The sequence below is a fragment of the Sarcophilus harrisii genome, chromosome 6 (genome assembly GCF_902635505.1).
Source record: "Sarcophilus harrisii chromosome 6, mSarHar1.11, whole genome shotgun sequence".
In the NCBI taxonomy this organism is placed as follows: domain Eukaryota; kingdom Metazoa; phylum Chordata; class Mammalia; order Dasyuromorphia; family Dasyuridae; genus Sarcophilus; species Sarcophilus harrisii.
Window position 1 is genome coordinate 248,466,509 of NC_045431.1, and position 14,503 is coordinate 248,481,011.

At 36.2% G+C, this 14,503-nt stretch overlaps 1 protein-coding gene across 1 annotated transcript; it reads right to left on the reverse strand.

Moving 5' to 3' along the window:
* Positions 1-12,454: 12,454 nt before the first annotated feature.
* Positions 12,455-13,399, reverse strand: LOC100933603 (olfactory receptor 9I1-like). The gene has a single exon (XM_003773961.3). It carries the CDS (start codon positions 13,394-13,396, stop codon positions 12,455-12,457), a length of 942 nt encoding a protein of 313 aa, XP_003774009.2. The 5' UTR covers positions 13,397-13,399.
* Between the last annotated feature and the right edge of the window lie 1,104 nt (positions 13,400-14,503).

Here is a 14,503-nt window from a genome sequence, read left to right on the forward strand (position 1 = left end):
ATTACACAGTTAATAAGTATTAGAGGCAAGATCCTCCTGACTGCAGATTCTGTGCTTTATTCACTGTACCACCTAGCTGTCCTATCACTGTCCCCTTTAATAGTAGTATCTTCCCCATGTTGATTATAACCAATTTTCTTGCCTTTTTCTTCCTTGTATAGAATTGTTTACATGTCATATATCCCATTAGACTGTAAGCTCTTTGAGAGAAAAGATTTGCATTTATCTTTCTGTAACTTAGCATAGTGGCTAACACATAGTAGGTATTTAATAAATATTTACTGATCAATTGGTGGAGGAACTCAGGCTTGCTCAGTAGCAGAGCCAAATCTCAAATCTCTGTCGTTGAATTCAAAAGCTAGTGTTTTCTTTCACCTAAAGCTGAGTTTTTAGTCTAGTATCCAGGAACTTATTTGCTTTAATATTTTCCAACTTGGCTTCCTTTGCTATTCTGCCTTGTGCTTTTAAATTTATTTTATTTTTTAATAATATCCTAATTCATAGCAGTTCTCTCCTGAGGGCAAAACAAAACTGGAAATTGAAGGGATAGCCATCAATTGGGGGATGGCTCAGTAAAGTGTGTACATGTTTGTGATAGAATATTGTTGTTTTTTAAGAAGTGATGAGCAGGATGCGCTTAGGAAAAAAAACTGAAGAGATCATTATATACTTCAACAACAATACTATATGATGACCAATTCTGATGGACCTGGCCATCCTCAGCAACAAGATCAACCAAATCATTTCCAATGGAGCAGTAATGAACTGAACCAGCTACGCCCAGAGAAAAAACTCTGAGAGATGACTAAAAACCATTACATTGAATTCCCAATCCCTATATTTATGCCCACCTGCATTTTTTATTTCCTTCACAAGCTAATTGTACAATATTTCAGAGTCTGATTCTTTTTGTACAGCAAAATAACAGTTTGGTCATGTATACTTATTGTGTATCTAATTTATATTTTAATATATATAACATCTACTGGTCATCCTGCCATCTGGGGGAGGGGGTGGGGGGGTAAGAGGTGAAATTGGAACAAGAGGTTTGGCAATTGTTAATGCTGTAAAGTTACCCATACATATAACCTGTAAATAAAAGGCTATTAAATAAAAAAATAAAAAAACCTGGAAAGTCCTCCATGAATTCAAGCAAAATGAAATGTACTGTTTGCAAAGTAATAGCAATGTTCTAGAATGACCAGCTATAAATGACTTTGCTATTCTCAGTAGTACTAAGATTCACGACTACTCTGAAGGATTTATGATGAAAAATACTATCCATACCCATAGAAGAAACTGATTGTCTAAAGATGAAGCACTCTCTCTCTCTCTCTCTCTCTCTCTCTCTCTCTCTCTCTCTCTCTCTCTCTCTCCTTTATTTATTTTGAGGGTTTTTATTTTTACTAGGATGGAAAATCTATGGGTTTTTTTTTTTCAGAACATGACTTTTATGGGAATGTTTAGCATAACTTCAATGTGATTTCTCAATTGTGAGTGGGGATAAGAGAGAAAAACTAGAACTCAAATTTAAAAAAAAAAACAAATATAAAAATTGCTTTATAGGTAACTGGGGAAAATATTAAAGAAATAAAAATAATATTCTAACAGAGGGCCTATAAGTTTCATGAGACAAACAAAAGAGTCCAAACCATGCTCCTTCTCTAAGTCACAGGATTCAGATCTGGCCAGAACCTTTGAGACTGATCTTGAAAAAGGTTTTCTACCACCTGTTGAATTTATTTCCTTAGAACAATAAAATGAGGAGGCTCAACTTTAAGTCCTAAGACCCTAAAATCACAAAGTCTGAACCCTGATTTTGCTGATGAAATTTAGACTTGGGACCAATAACTAGCTCAAAATCACACAGGTAATAAGCCCCAGAATCATGATTCATATTCTTTTCTTTTTTTTACTATTCAATTCCCTCCACAGCTTAATGCAAATATTGTAAACATTATCAAACACAAAAATAAATATTTTGGAACCCAAAACCACTAGAAATTTTCATTTCCTAACTAATGTGAATTCACATTTCTCTAAGTCTTTAAGGTTCACAAAGTATTTCCTCACATTTCCTATGAGATGCATTATTGTCCTCATGCACCTTGACTTTGGAAACCTCCAGAAAAGTTCAGAATATTTAGATCTTGGTATCTATCTATCTATCTATAGGCATATCTATAGATAGATAAATAGATAGATAGATAGATAGATAGATCATCCAGTCAAACTCTCATGTTTTGCAGATGAGGAACCTGAGGCCCAGAGCATCCCTGTCTTACTTTTTATGTCTATCCTTAGAATCTAGCAAATTAATGCTTGGTACCTGATCCATGGACTTTGACTACTTGGTGCTTAATCCATGGACTTGCCCAAGGTCACAGTAGCAAGGACTAACACAGGAATTTGAACCCAGATCTTCAGGTGTTAAATTCAGCATTCTTTTCTTTTTTACCATGCTATTTACTACAGGAATCTAGACAGGATTTGGTTACAATACAAGGACTCTGACATAAACAAGATATTAGCTGACCCATTGGAACAAACAGAAAATAAAGCAAATGGGACCTGGATACTTTATTGCTTGGACGTGAGTCAGATAAACTTCCTCACCTGAGTTCCACCTCACTCTGGTTTCCTCCTTCTCCCAGGCTTGTTCATTGTTCTCTCTCTCCTGCTGCGCAGTTACTCCTCTGCTGGTGGCAATCTCATGCAAAGGGTAGTACCAAAGTCATTAGCATGGTGATCAAAAGGCCATAGTGGATCAGTGCTACTCCTATTCATTAATTAGATAGAATAGGCAAGTTGCAACTCCAAGATGAATGAGATATATCTAGTAAAAACTAGACTTCAAACACTTTCAAGTAATATTTTTTAAGATGGGACACAAGCCCCAAAGGGTGGAGACTTGGAGACATAATTTATCTGCTTCTACAAAGGGCCAAGAGAGATCTTACCTGTGATGCAGTCAGGAGGGGGTAAGTGAAGGGAGTCATCTTATAACTCATTACATGAGCTTATTGTTCTTGATTATCATGTCACTCTGACTCTGTCAATGAGATGAAAGGATCATTGGATCATAGATTTAGAGTTACACCGGATGATAGAGGTCCTATATGTAAACCTTTAATTTTAGAGATTAAAAAGTTGAGGCCATGGAGGCTAAATGTAGGAATACAGGAAGTAAAACATTAGGTACAGAATCTATTTCTGCATTTCAGAACTTCAGAGTAATTTTCTTTCCATTCAGCCATGATAGTCTCTAATTGCTAATAGAGTACAAGTACATTCAGTACCCTCTACATTCAGTTCCTTGCATCAAAAGCCCAATCATCATAGTCTAAGTGAGTTTTAATAAGTTGGGTTTTTCCCAAGATTCCTCTGACCCAGGATTCTATTACAGCAAAAAATTTTAACTTCTCCCTTATGTGAAATATTCTCCTGGATAAGAAGGAATAATAGCATTCATTAAAAATTGTAAGGGGGAATGTGTGATCATAAATTGATATCCAGAAAGGACTTTGGAGATTATCTCCAAAGAGATTTGACAGATGAGGAAACTGAGATTCATGGAGGGAGTGTTTGTCTCAAGATCAAACAAGTAATAAGGAGGAAAGGGATGGATTTAAACTCAGGTCCTCTGATTCTAAATCCTACACTCTTTCCACTGCACTACACTGCTTCTCTAAGCTCAGACACCAGAATTGCTATGTACACAAAACCTTAATCAAAAACAAGTCTCATTATGCTTCTGCAGTAAATACCAGAGCTTGGAGACCAATGCCACACTATTTCTAGTTGCTGTCTGATAGTCAGGGGAACAGCAAGCAGTTGATATGAGTCTCTAGGGAAGTTCCATATTCCCCATGTGGAATCACGTAAAGGTACCTGGTAGGATTTACACTGGAGAACTAAAGAGTGGTTTGTTGCTTTTTTTTTTCTTTTTTCCATTCTGTACCATAATCTTCCAAATCTCAGCTGCTGAATTCTTATTAGATATCCCACTTCTCCCTTCCCCCTCACTCAGGAAGAAAGGATCTAAACATTCTACCTTGTCCCACAATTAATCCACTACCAACCATGCTCTAATTTCTCCAATTGGAATGATGTCAAGGATTCTATTTGTTGATATCCTCATCAACTGGGATCAAACTGTGGGAAAGAGATGCTGTATAAATAAAAGACTTGGTTTGATTACAAATTTCCCAGAAAGAATCTAAGTGGAACTTTTGGGGGCACATAGAGAGAGAGAAGATAAGACCCAAATGACTTCAAAATATGTCTCCTCTTAGAGCTGATTTGTGAAGACCGTATATTTTTAAATCAGCCAGAGTCAGGAATTCAGGTTAGGGGAAAATCGTCAGTCTTTATTCTCAGTGAAGAAGGATCGGAGGTGGAAGGGAATCGGCAATAGCAATGTGTGCAGCTGAGTCAAGAAGCTAGCTAGACCAGCAGCCACATGACCAGCAGCTAGGAGTCTTGAACCCAGGCCCAATCTCTCCCAGCTTCTCTTCCTGACTCTCTCTGCCTCCACCCACCAAAATCGTCATTTCCTATACAACATATCAGGACTTGCATGGAGAGTGGGCAGGGACCATTCTTTATCCAATCATGTATATTAATAGAGTATAGCCCAATTACTATTTAGCCTCATGTACTTGGGACCTCAGTGCATCAACTCAAACCTCAGCCCATTACACTGAGTATTTGACTGCATCTCTTCCTTTATTCTTGAGTAAAGGGGAGATCTTAGGAGACAATATGGAGAGGGAGCTGGGGTACCCACTGGAGAAGTTGGCCTTGTGGCTATCATGAGTGCTTGATCAGTCCAAAACTGAGAAATAACATCTTTTATTTTTAGTGCCTGGATCACTAACATTTGCAGCACCACAAACTCACAAAATAGCACGTTGATCAGTAGAAAAGGGAGAATACCAAGAATCATTTTGCTTTCATAAATCAGTCCTGATGTACTAAGCTTTTTAGGATTAGAGATGCTAGTAAGCATCATCCTGGTGACAGGCTTAAAATCATAGAACCTGAAATCTGTAAGACAACTTCATCTTCACAACATCAGAAAGGACAGGGACCTAAGAATATAGAATATAAGGACTGGAGAAGATCTTAAAACAAAGAACCTGGAATGTCAAAACTGGAAGAGTCCTTAGAACATAGAATGCTAGAACTTGGAGGGACCTTAGGACCTAGAATTTCAGAGGCCTTATAACAAGGAATGTCAAAAATAGAAGAGATCTGGAAACACCAAATGTAGAAATGTTATTGTTGGTTTTACTTTTGTTATTCAGTCATTTTAGTAGTATCCAACTCTACATTATCCAATTGGGGTTTTCTTGGCAAAGATACCAAAGTGATTTGTAATTTCCTTCCTTATTTCTTTGCTGAATATTGTTGTTGTTCAGCTGTTTCAGTCATGTCCAATTCTTCATGATCCATGTGTAATTTCCTTCTTGACCTTATTTGATAATTGAGGAAACTGAGGTAAACAGGATTAAGTGACTTGCTTAGGATCACAGAGCTAGTGTTTGAAAATAGATTTGAACTTATCGTATCTTTGCCAAGAAAATTAAAATGGTGTCATGAAGAGTCAGACACTCTTGTAATGACTCAGCAACAACAACAATAATAATCTGCAAAGAAATAAAACAGAAGAGACAACTAAAAGTCCAAAACCCATACATGTGCTAATAGCCGGCATGTGTCTGTAGTTCACCATTTCTCCTTACTATCCAGGAAGGGCAAAGAAGCTTAAGACTAAGTCTGCAGGCAGCTGCATGGCACAATATATAGAGCATTGGCCATGGAGCCAGAAGGTTCTGAGTTCATATTCAGCCTCAAATACTTAGTACTTCCTAGACCTTAACCCTAGCTGCCTTGCAAAATAAAACCAAAGAAAAACAACAATAAAACTGAAAACACAAAATAAATCATTCCATTGAGGAAGAAAGGGGAAATAAATTGAAATGAATACATGGAGAATTCAACAACCAATTTAGATTTATAGGAAGCTTCCTTTCTCTAGTATGACAAACTTTTAATTGCATGTTGGTAATTTATCAAAATAAAGTTGTTGCATTGTTTTCTTACTACTCTCTTTGACTTCTTTCTTCTTTATCAACATTATGATAAATGTCTATGTGTGTGTGTATTTGTATGTATGCATATAAGTATATAAAGAAAAAAATTATTTATATATATTTATATACTTAAATATACTTATTTATGTAAATATAAATAAAATATAAGTGTATGTGCAAATAAAATCAGATTAAATAATTGGAGAAATACCAATTATTCATGGATTAGCAGATCAATCTAATAAAAAATGACAGTTTTACCTAAACATATTTATATATTCAATTCCATCACAATTAAGTTACCAAAAAAATTTTTTACTGAATTAGAAAATTAATAACAAAATTCATTTGGAAAGGCAAAAGTCAAAGACTATCAAAGGAAAAAATGAAAAAATACATAAAAGGTTGACAATACAAGAGCTTAAACTGTACTGTAAGACAGTAATTATTAAAAATTATCTGGCACTGGCACTCATCTAACAAAGTTAGATCAATAAAACAGAGAGAACATACAATTTAGAGGAGCAAAACCTTATATTTTACAAGTGAAAAGACTTAAGATTTGGGGGTAAGAATTCATTATTTGTTTTTTAAAATTGTTGGGAAAACTGGAAACCAATATGATAAAAGAGTATGGAATAGTATTTTAAATCATTTGCCAAAATAAGGTCAAAATAAATACATGACTTAGATATAAAGAGAGCTATTATAAGTAAATTAAAAAACATGAAGCAAATTATTTTGCAGATTCATGGATACACAAAAAAATTTATAAACAAGAAATAGGAAGCAAAGCTAGGTGCAAAATGGATAATTTTGATTACGTTAAATTTTTTAAAGTTTGTACAAATTTTAAAAATGGAGCCAAGATCAGAAGAGAAACAGAAATTGAAGGAAAAATGTTTCTAGTTTCATATCAAAAATATATAAAGAATTTTGCCAAATCTATAAGAATATGATTCATTTCCCAACTGCTAAATGATCAAAGATTATGAACAGGCAGTTTCCAAATGAAGAAATCAAAATAATTCATAGTCATGAAAAAATGCTCTGAATCATTGTTGATTAGAGAGCTACAAGTTAAAAACCACCTTGAGATATCATTTTACAGCTACCAGATTGGCTAAAATGATTGAAGGGAATAGCAACAAATGTTGGAGAAGATGTTGAAAAAATTGGGACACTAATTCATTGTTGGTAGAATTTTGAATTGACCCAACCACTTTGGAGAAAAATCTGGAATTGTGCCCAAATATATCTATCCCCTTTGACTTAAGAATAACACTACTTGAACTATTTCCAAAAGTAATTAGGAGAAGAGGAAAAGAACCTATATGTTTTTAAATTATTATGACAGATCTCTTTGTAGTAGCAAAGAAATGGAAAATGCAGGAATGCCCATCAGCTGGGGAGTGGCTGAACAAGTGATGGTATATAATTGTGATTGAATCCTACTGTACTGTTAAAAAAAAATGTAAAGAATTGATGATCTTAGAAAAACATGGAAGAAAACACACAAAACAATGAGTAAAATGAGCAAAACCAAGAAAACATTGTATACAGTAAAAAATACTGTTTTAAGAACTACTTTGAGTAAACAAGCAATTCTATTATAAATATCCAAAATAACTATAAAGGACATATAAAGAAAGGTGTTATCTGAATCCAGAGAAAGAACTGTTAAACAGAAGAATGTATACAATAATTTCATATATTTGTATGTATAGATATATATATTATGAGTTGATGTGTTTAAACCTATTTGTGTATAATGGTAGCCATCTCTGGGGCCAGAGAAGGGAAGGGAAGAAAAAAAGAAATTTACATTACATTTTGTTGAATATTTGAAAGGAATAATAAGTTATGCATAGTAGAATTGCAGTTTAACATACAATAAACTTTTTATTATATTATAGAAATGTTTGCTTTATTCCATTGCATTAATATAAGGGAAAAAAGAAAACAAAACAAAAAAAAAAAAGAACAACAGCGAAACAGTTCTGCCTTCATGGAGCTTTCATTCTAACAAAAGAGACTAGGTATAGAGATAAGTTTGGACAAAATACATACAAGATAATTTGAAGAGATGGGATGCTGAGATATAGGGTTGGCAAAGACAAACCAAAGACTTCATATAGGAGATGACAATCTGAATTTGCAAGAAAACCAGGGAATCCAAGAAACAAAGCTACTAGGTTGGGCAAAGAGTCCATGCAAAGGCATGCATTTGAGTTTCTAAACCAGCCTATTCTAATCACTATCCCCAGGCTAAATCTTGTACTTGCTTATTGACTCTTCAAAGGCTCTTTCCCATGCTAGTGACATATGCCTATCATCACTACCACTGAGGAGGCTGAGACTAGTGGATTGCTTGAGCTCAGGAGTTCTGAGCTACAGAAGGCTAAACAAATTGAGTATTCAAACTAAATCTAAAACCCTTCTGTGAGCCCCTAGAATAGGAATTTACTAGGTTATTTAAATAGGAATTAACCAGTTCAGGTCAGAGACTCAGCAGATTTGTTCAGAAGTAAAATCAAGCTTGTGAATGGCACTTTCAGACTGGATAAGATAGGGAGAAACAGCTTAAAAAGAGAAGGACTGCCGCTAACTCTTCCATCTCCAAATCCTCTTAATACTTACTTCTAAGTCCAGCTCCAAACCTATCTCCTCTGAGAAGCCATCACTGATCACCCAGTTGGCATTATCCCTCTTTCTTGAGCTCATATAGTTCTTCCCATCCACACCACTCTGGAAAGTTGGCAAATGGTGCATTAATTCTCTGGTTTTGCAAGCTAAAATGCAAACTGTCTGTAGGGAGAGTTGAGGTCCAGGGACAGTTCTGCCCAATAATGTGCCCAACTGATGGAAAGTCCTACATCCCTATGCCAAGTAAAAAAGGGGCAGTGTGACCCCCAAGGGCAGGACATTGAACTGAAATCAGAATGTCTAGATTTGAACTCTCTTTCTTACTATGTCTGTGATCTTGTGAAAATTTCTTGGCCTTAAGTTTTTCCTGTGTAAAATGAGAGTAGACAGATAATCCCTAAAACCTTGTCCATATTTTACATTCTATAATCCAAAGAAAATAAATTGATTTCAAAAACATGATTCAACAAATAGTAATACTTGTTGAAATAGATACTAGTGATTAAAGCTCCTAGTCAACTGGATGTGACAGATAGTAGATGCTGTTCTGAGGGAAAGCTTTGTAGAAGGGAAAGGAGAAGATGTAGGATTTTTCTGGCCAATGAAAGTGAAGAGGTGAGAGGCAGGCCATGGTTGGGAAAATTGGATACAAGACTGAAAAGGGATGTGAATGTGTCATTAAAATATGTAATATTAACTATTCAACTTGGCCCAAAACATAAAATTAGGTTTAGAGCTAGAAAGAAACTTATACACCATTAATCCCAGTCCAATAACACCTTTATTTTATAGATAAGGAAAGTGAAGAACAAAAAGAAAAAATAAGCGATTTGTTCAGCATCATGTAGCTAGTAAATTCTAAAATATGATTGAAAACCAAGTCTTCCTGAATACAAATAGAGAGGCTTATCCATTATAACATGCCCTGACACAGAGGGTAGGAAGATAGCAGTGGCCCAAAATGGGTAATTCTTGGTACTTATGTGGGTAGAGGTGAGGAATAAAGAAAGTGGTGGCAAGGATCTGGAAAAAAAATTTGTTTGGATCACAAGGTTGGTGGGACCGAGTTTGTTTTGTATAATTTTTGAAAGATACCCCATGATGTTAATAGAAGGGGAATAATCTATGACCCATAAAACAGAGCAAAACTAAAGGTTCCAAGCAAGAGTGGGGCCCATGGTCTTGGTCTTGAACACAGACGTCTAAGCCTCTGGTAACTTTGGAAGGGGGAAATGGTGAAGAAAGAAAATGCTAAACTCATAGTTTCACTAGTCAGATAGCTGTTTGTCAAGATGATAGCATGAAACAATGGGAAGAACAATTTATTTTAAATCAGAAGACTAGGATTTTATTTTTGACTCTGCCACTGCTTGAATATAGTATTTTTAATTAAATGTCTTCTTTTGGCTGAGAATGAGATTTAGCTACAATTATTTCTAAGGTCTCTTATAGTTCCACATTCTATTAATCCAGGTAGTATTCTCATGGGAAATGAATTCTAGAAAGTTATATTCCTAGTATTTGTACTCTTTTCGCTTATTTACATTAATCACAGTATCTTCTCAGCCATTTGGTTAGTCAGTAAGCATTTGTTAAAAGCTTACTATAGACTAGGCACTATGATAAGCACTGAGGATAGAAAAAAAGGCAAAATTATGGATTTTGCTCTGAATGACTCAATGTCTAATAAGGAATATTATTCAGCATTTAACACTACTCCTACTCCACTCTCAGTCATTCAAATGAGTGAGAAATTGTTTCCACTAACACTCTTCTAAAAGGAGGTACCTGAAAATGGCTAGATAATAAAAGCTTCTGCCTTTGTCAGACATGGTTTTTCCCATCCTCTAATTTGACCGAGAGATGCCCCTTCACAGAAACTCTTGGGCCTCTAAATGGGAAGGCATTCGATACTGTGGGAAAGGCCTTCATTCAACAGTACCTGATTTCTTCTTGTCTGTTTTGTGTCCTGGAACTGACCATGAGTGCTGGAGTTGGCAGAATAGACAGGCACAAATGCCTTTTGTTTCTTGGCAAAAAAAAAAAAAAAATGATACAGGGACCACTGGGAAGGACCAACCTTCCATCAAGTGGATATGTCTATCAGAAAGACAGACTCTCCCAGGTATCTCCAAGAGTATGACATGTGAAGTGATGACAGAAGTCACTCTCCTCAAACACCACCTTTTGCTTAAGTTTAGTTCTTTTCCAAGCCCTTGACTGAACTACTGGTGGGAATGCTACAGACTTTGTTTCTCTTTCCCTCCCAGACTACATACAAAAAAGCCATCTTCTAGAAATGAACTACCTGGCCCCTGAAGCAGGCAGTTGAAGGGGTAGAAGAGCAAAGTATTGGTAAGTCAAAGGAAGTGTTTATTTCAAAAATCAGAAAGAATGTGAACACTACAGAAGAGGGTGATGTAGGTCTTCAGAAGGATCACAGCATTTAGACATAAAGACCAACTGCCTCAAGGGTCTGCCACCACTTTACAATGAAACCAAGAGAGTACTGATTGGCATATGATCACACAAATCACAATGGTAACAAGTGACATAATAGAATTTGAAATCAGTCCTTTAATTCCAAATCCATTTCATTTTCCTAGAGAGTTAGCCAGAGTAGTTTGATCAAGACTCTGTCCAGAGTGCTGAACTTAAATGGGCTATTTCTAATCTGTAGCACATAATAAAAATAATTAGGGATACTTGATAATTAAGCCACCTGATGATGGGCTAGGGTCAGCTTCTCCTCCATTCTCTGCCCACCTAAAATCCATTTTTAAGTGTTTTGTGTTGTGTTCCCCAGGTACAAATATGATTAATACCAGACCATTCTTTCCGTCATAAACGATACCTCTTAAAGTGGAATAAAAAAATCCTCAACTTGATGTGAAAATAATAATAATGAGATTTGTCACAGTTTTTGCAGTTTATTGTAACTCATATTTATAGAATGAATATTTACAAAACACAATGAGTGGGTCATTCAAGTATTATACTCACTAAGTATTAGCAACCTTTTGGATATAAGGCATCAAATAGCTGATGATGTTTTGATGAATTGTGCCTTACGTGTAACTTACCACTTACCACCACTTGTTTTATGTACCTAAAATCATTGAATAATAGAGCTAGAAGGGATCTTATAGATCCCCATGGCCCAGTCTCATTTTGTAAAGGAGGAAGCTGAGCCTAAGAGACATGGAATGAAATTTCCCAAGTTGTACAATAAAGATAGTGGTACAAGTATGTCTTCTGCCTCCTAGTTAAGTGGACTATCATATTATGTTTACCTGTATTAAATTCTTTTCTACTAAACTAGAACCTTGTTAAGGTTAGGGAGCTTGTTTTACATATAAAAATGGAATTATTCCCCTATTTTCTGATTATATGAGGAAGAAAATGGTATTAAAGACCCTGGACCTGGTACACCATGACAATCAATCACACTGTGAAAGAAATTCAATGGAAGTCAACTTGTAATCACTTGTAATAATATCTGCATTGGTCTCTCCTTTCAATCTTTTTAGCTCTATTTCCCTATCTGTTAAGTGAGCTGGAAAGGGAAATGATAAACCATTCCAGGATTTTTGGCAAGAAAACACTAAATAGGGTCACAGAGAATTGAACACAACTGAAACAACTCAATTATAACAATAATTATTATTTGGAGAAGAAGACAATCAAGATGAATAATGACTGACTCTGAACTACATTTCCTGGGAGATCTGGATTCTATTTATGACTTTTCTGAAGGCGGCTTTCACCTCCTTATTCCTCAGGCTGTAGATGAAAGGGTTCAGCATGGGGATGACCACAGTATAAAAGACAGACACCACTTTGTCCTCTTCAAGTGATTTGATTGAGTTGCTACGCACATACATGAAAGTGAGGGTCCCAAAGAAGAGTATCACAGCTGTGAAGTGGGAGGCACAGGTGGAGAAGGTCTTGGCTCTGCCTCCAACTGACTTGACACGCAAGATGGCCCTGATGATCAACATATAGGATATCAGGATCATTAAAGTATTGGCCATAAACACAAAGTTGACAAAGAAAATAAGGTTTTGGATGCCAGTGGTGTCACTGCATGAAAGCTTTAGCAGAGGTGGCAGATCACAGAAGAAGAAGTCAATCTGATTGGGTCCACAGAAGGAAAGAGTAAACGTGCAGGAAGTGCGGAAAATAGCTCCTGAAAAGGCACCACTATAAGCCCCTGCCACCAAGCCCCAACGGGTGCCTGGTGTCATGGCTGATGAGTACAAGAGAGGACTGCTAACAGCAACATAACGGTCATAGGCCATCACTGCTAGCAGAAAACACTCAGTGGTAGCACAGACTGTGAAAAAAAAGAACTGAGTAGCACAAGAGTTATAGGATATACGTGTCCTGCCAATAACCAAGGAAACCAATATCTGAGGAATAATGACGGAAGAGTAGCAGGCATCCAAGAGAGAGAGGTGACTCAAGAAGAAGTACATGGGGGTGTGGAGACGGTTATCCAAGCAAATCAGCAGGACCATGCCCATATTGCCCAGGACAGTGATGAGATAGAAACTGAGGAACACCAGGAAGAGAATAACTCCCAGATTGGCATGGTCAGAGAAGCCAATGAGAATGAACTCTGTCACAGTGCTATGATTCTGCTCAGCCATTTGCTCCACTTATTGCCTGTGAAGGAGAAAACTGGCATTAAAATCCCTGGATCTGGCATACCATGATAATCAATCACACTCTAAAATGTGGTAGAAAGAAACATGAATTTGCAGAGAGAGAGGATCCATTTTCCTCTAGAAGACAAGGCTTAGAGCAATGCATAGAAATTAAAGAGAGTAAGATTTCAATTCGTTTTAAGAAAAAGATTTCAAAAATTATGATGCTCCTGAGCTGCCTTGAAAAATAGTGAATGCCCCATTACTAGTTTTCTCTAAATAAAATGGTAAAAGACTAGTTAAGAAGATATCCCTGTTTAGATAAGCATTGGATTGGATTACATTTGAGATCCATTCTAACTCTGAGGTTCTGCAGGATTCTAAAAGGATCTGAGGGCTTCCTGGTTCGACAGACATGCAACTTGGAAGATCAATTTACTTCATTATTCTACCTGCTTATTTAGGAGGCAAGCCCCTTTAGAACAATGAATTTTTTTGCCTTTCTTTGTTTTCTCCACCTCTTTGCCAGCTCCTGGCCCATAGTAGGTATTCAATAAATACTTATTACCTAACTAACTGTTGAATTTAACACATTGCTCTACTTTCAAATTCTTCCCCTTTTATCTGATTCTTCTCCCATTTGAATGGCATTCTTGTTTCTCTACACTTCCTGCCATGAAGTTAATTAAAATGACCTCCATGACAAACATTGGGACATTTTCCCAACTTTCCAGCAACAATGAGCAATAACTTAACTTTTGTTATCCTTGATCTTTCTTGATCAAACACACACACACATACACACATACTAAACTGAGTTATTCCTTCAAATCATTGGACAGAAGTTCACGTACTCTGTGGGACAATTCCAATCTCTATTTTATCCCCTCCGATTCTAAATCCACTGCTTTGTTCCAGTGCTCATCACTGTCTACAATGCATTCTATAATGTTACATCAACAACCCAAAGCAACAAATATGCTGATTTGATGTGAATTTAGGCAGAGCATTAAATATGAGTTTCAATTTACCTCTCAGCAAATTGGGCTCAATGATAACATTAGCCTTCCCTTCTCCACTTCTAATTTAAGTATTGACTGGTTTAAATTA

Coding starts and splice junctions, on each gene's coding strand:
- LOC100933603 (XM_003773961.3), bottom strand. CDS start 13,396: ATGGCTGAGCAGAATCATAGCACTGTGACAGAGTTCATTCTCATTGGC.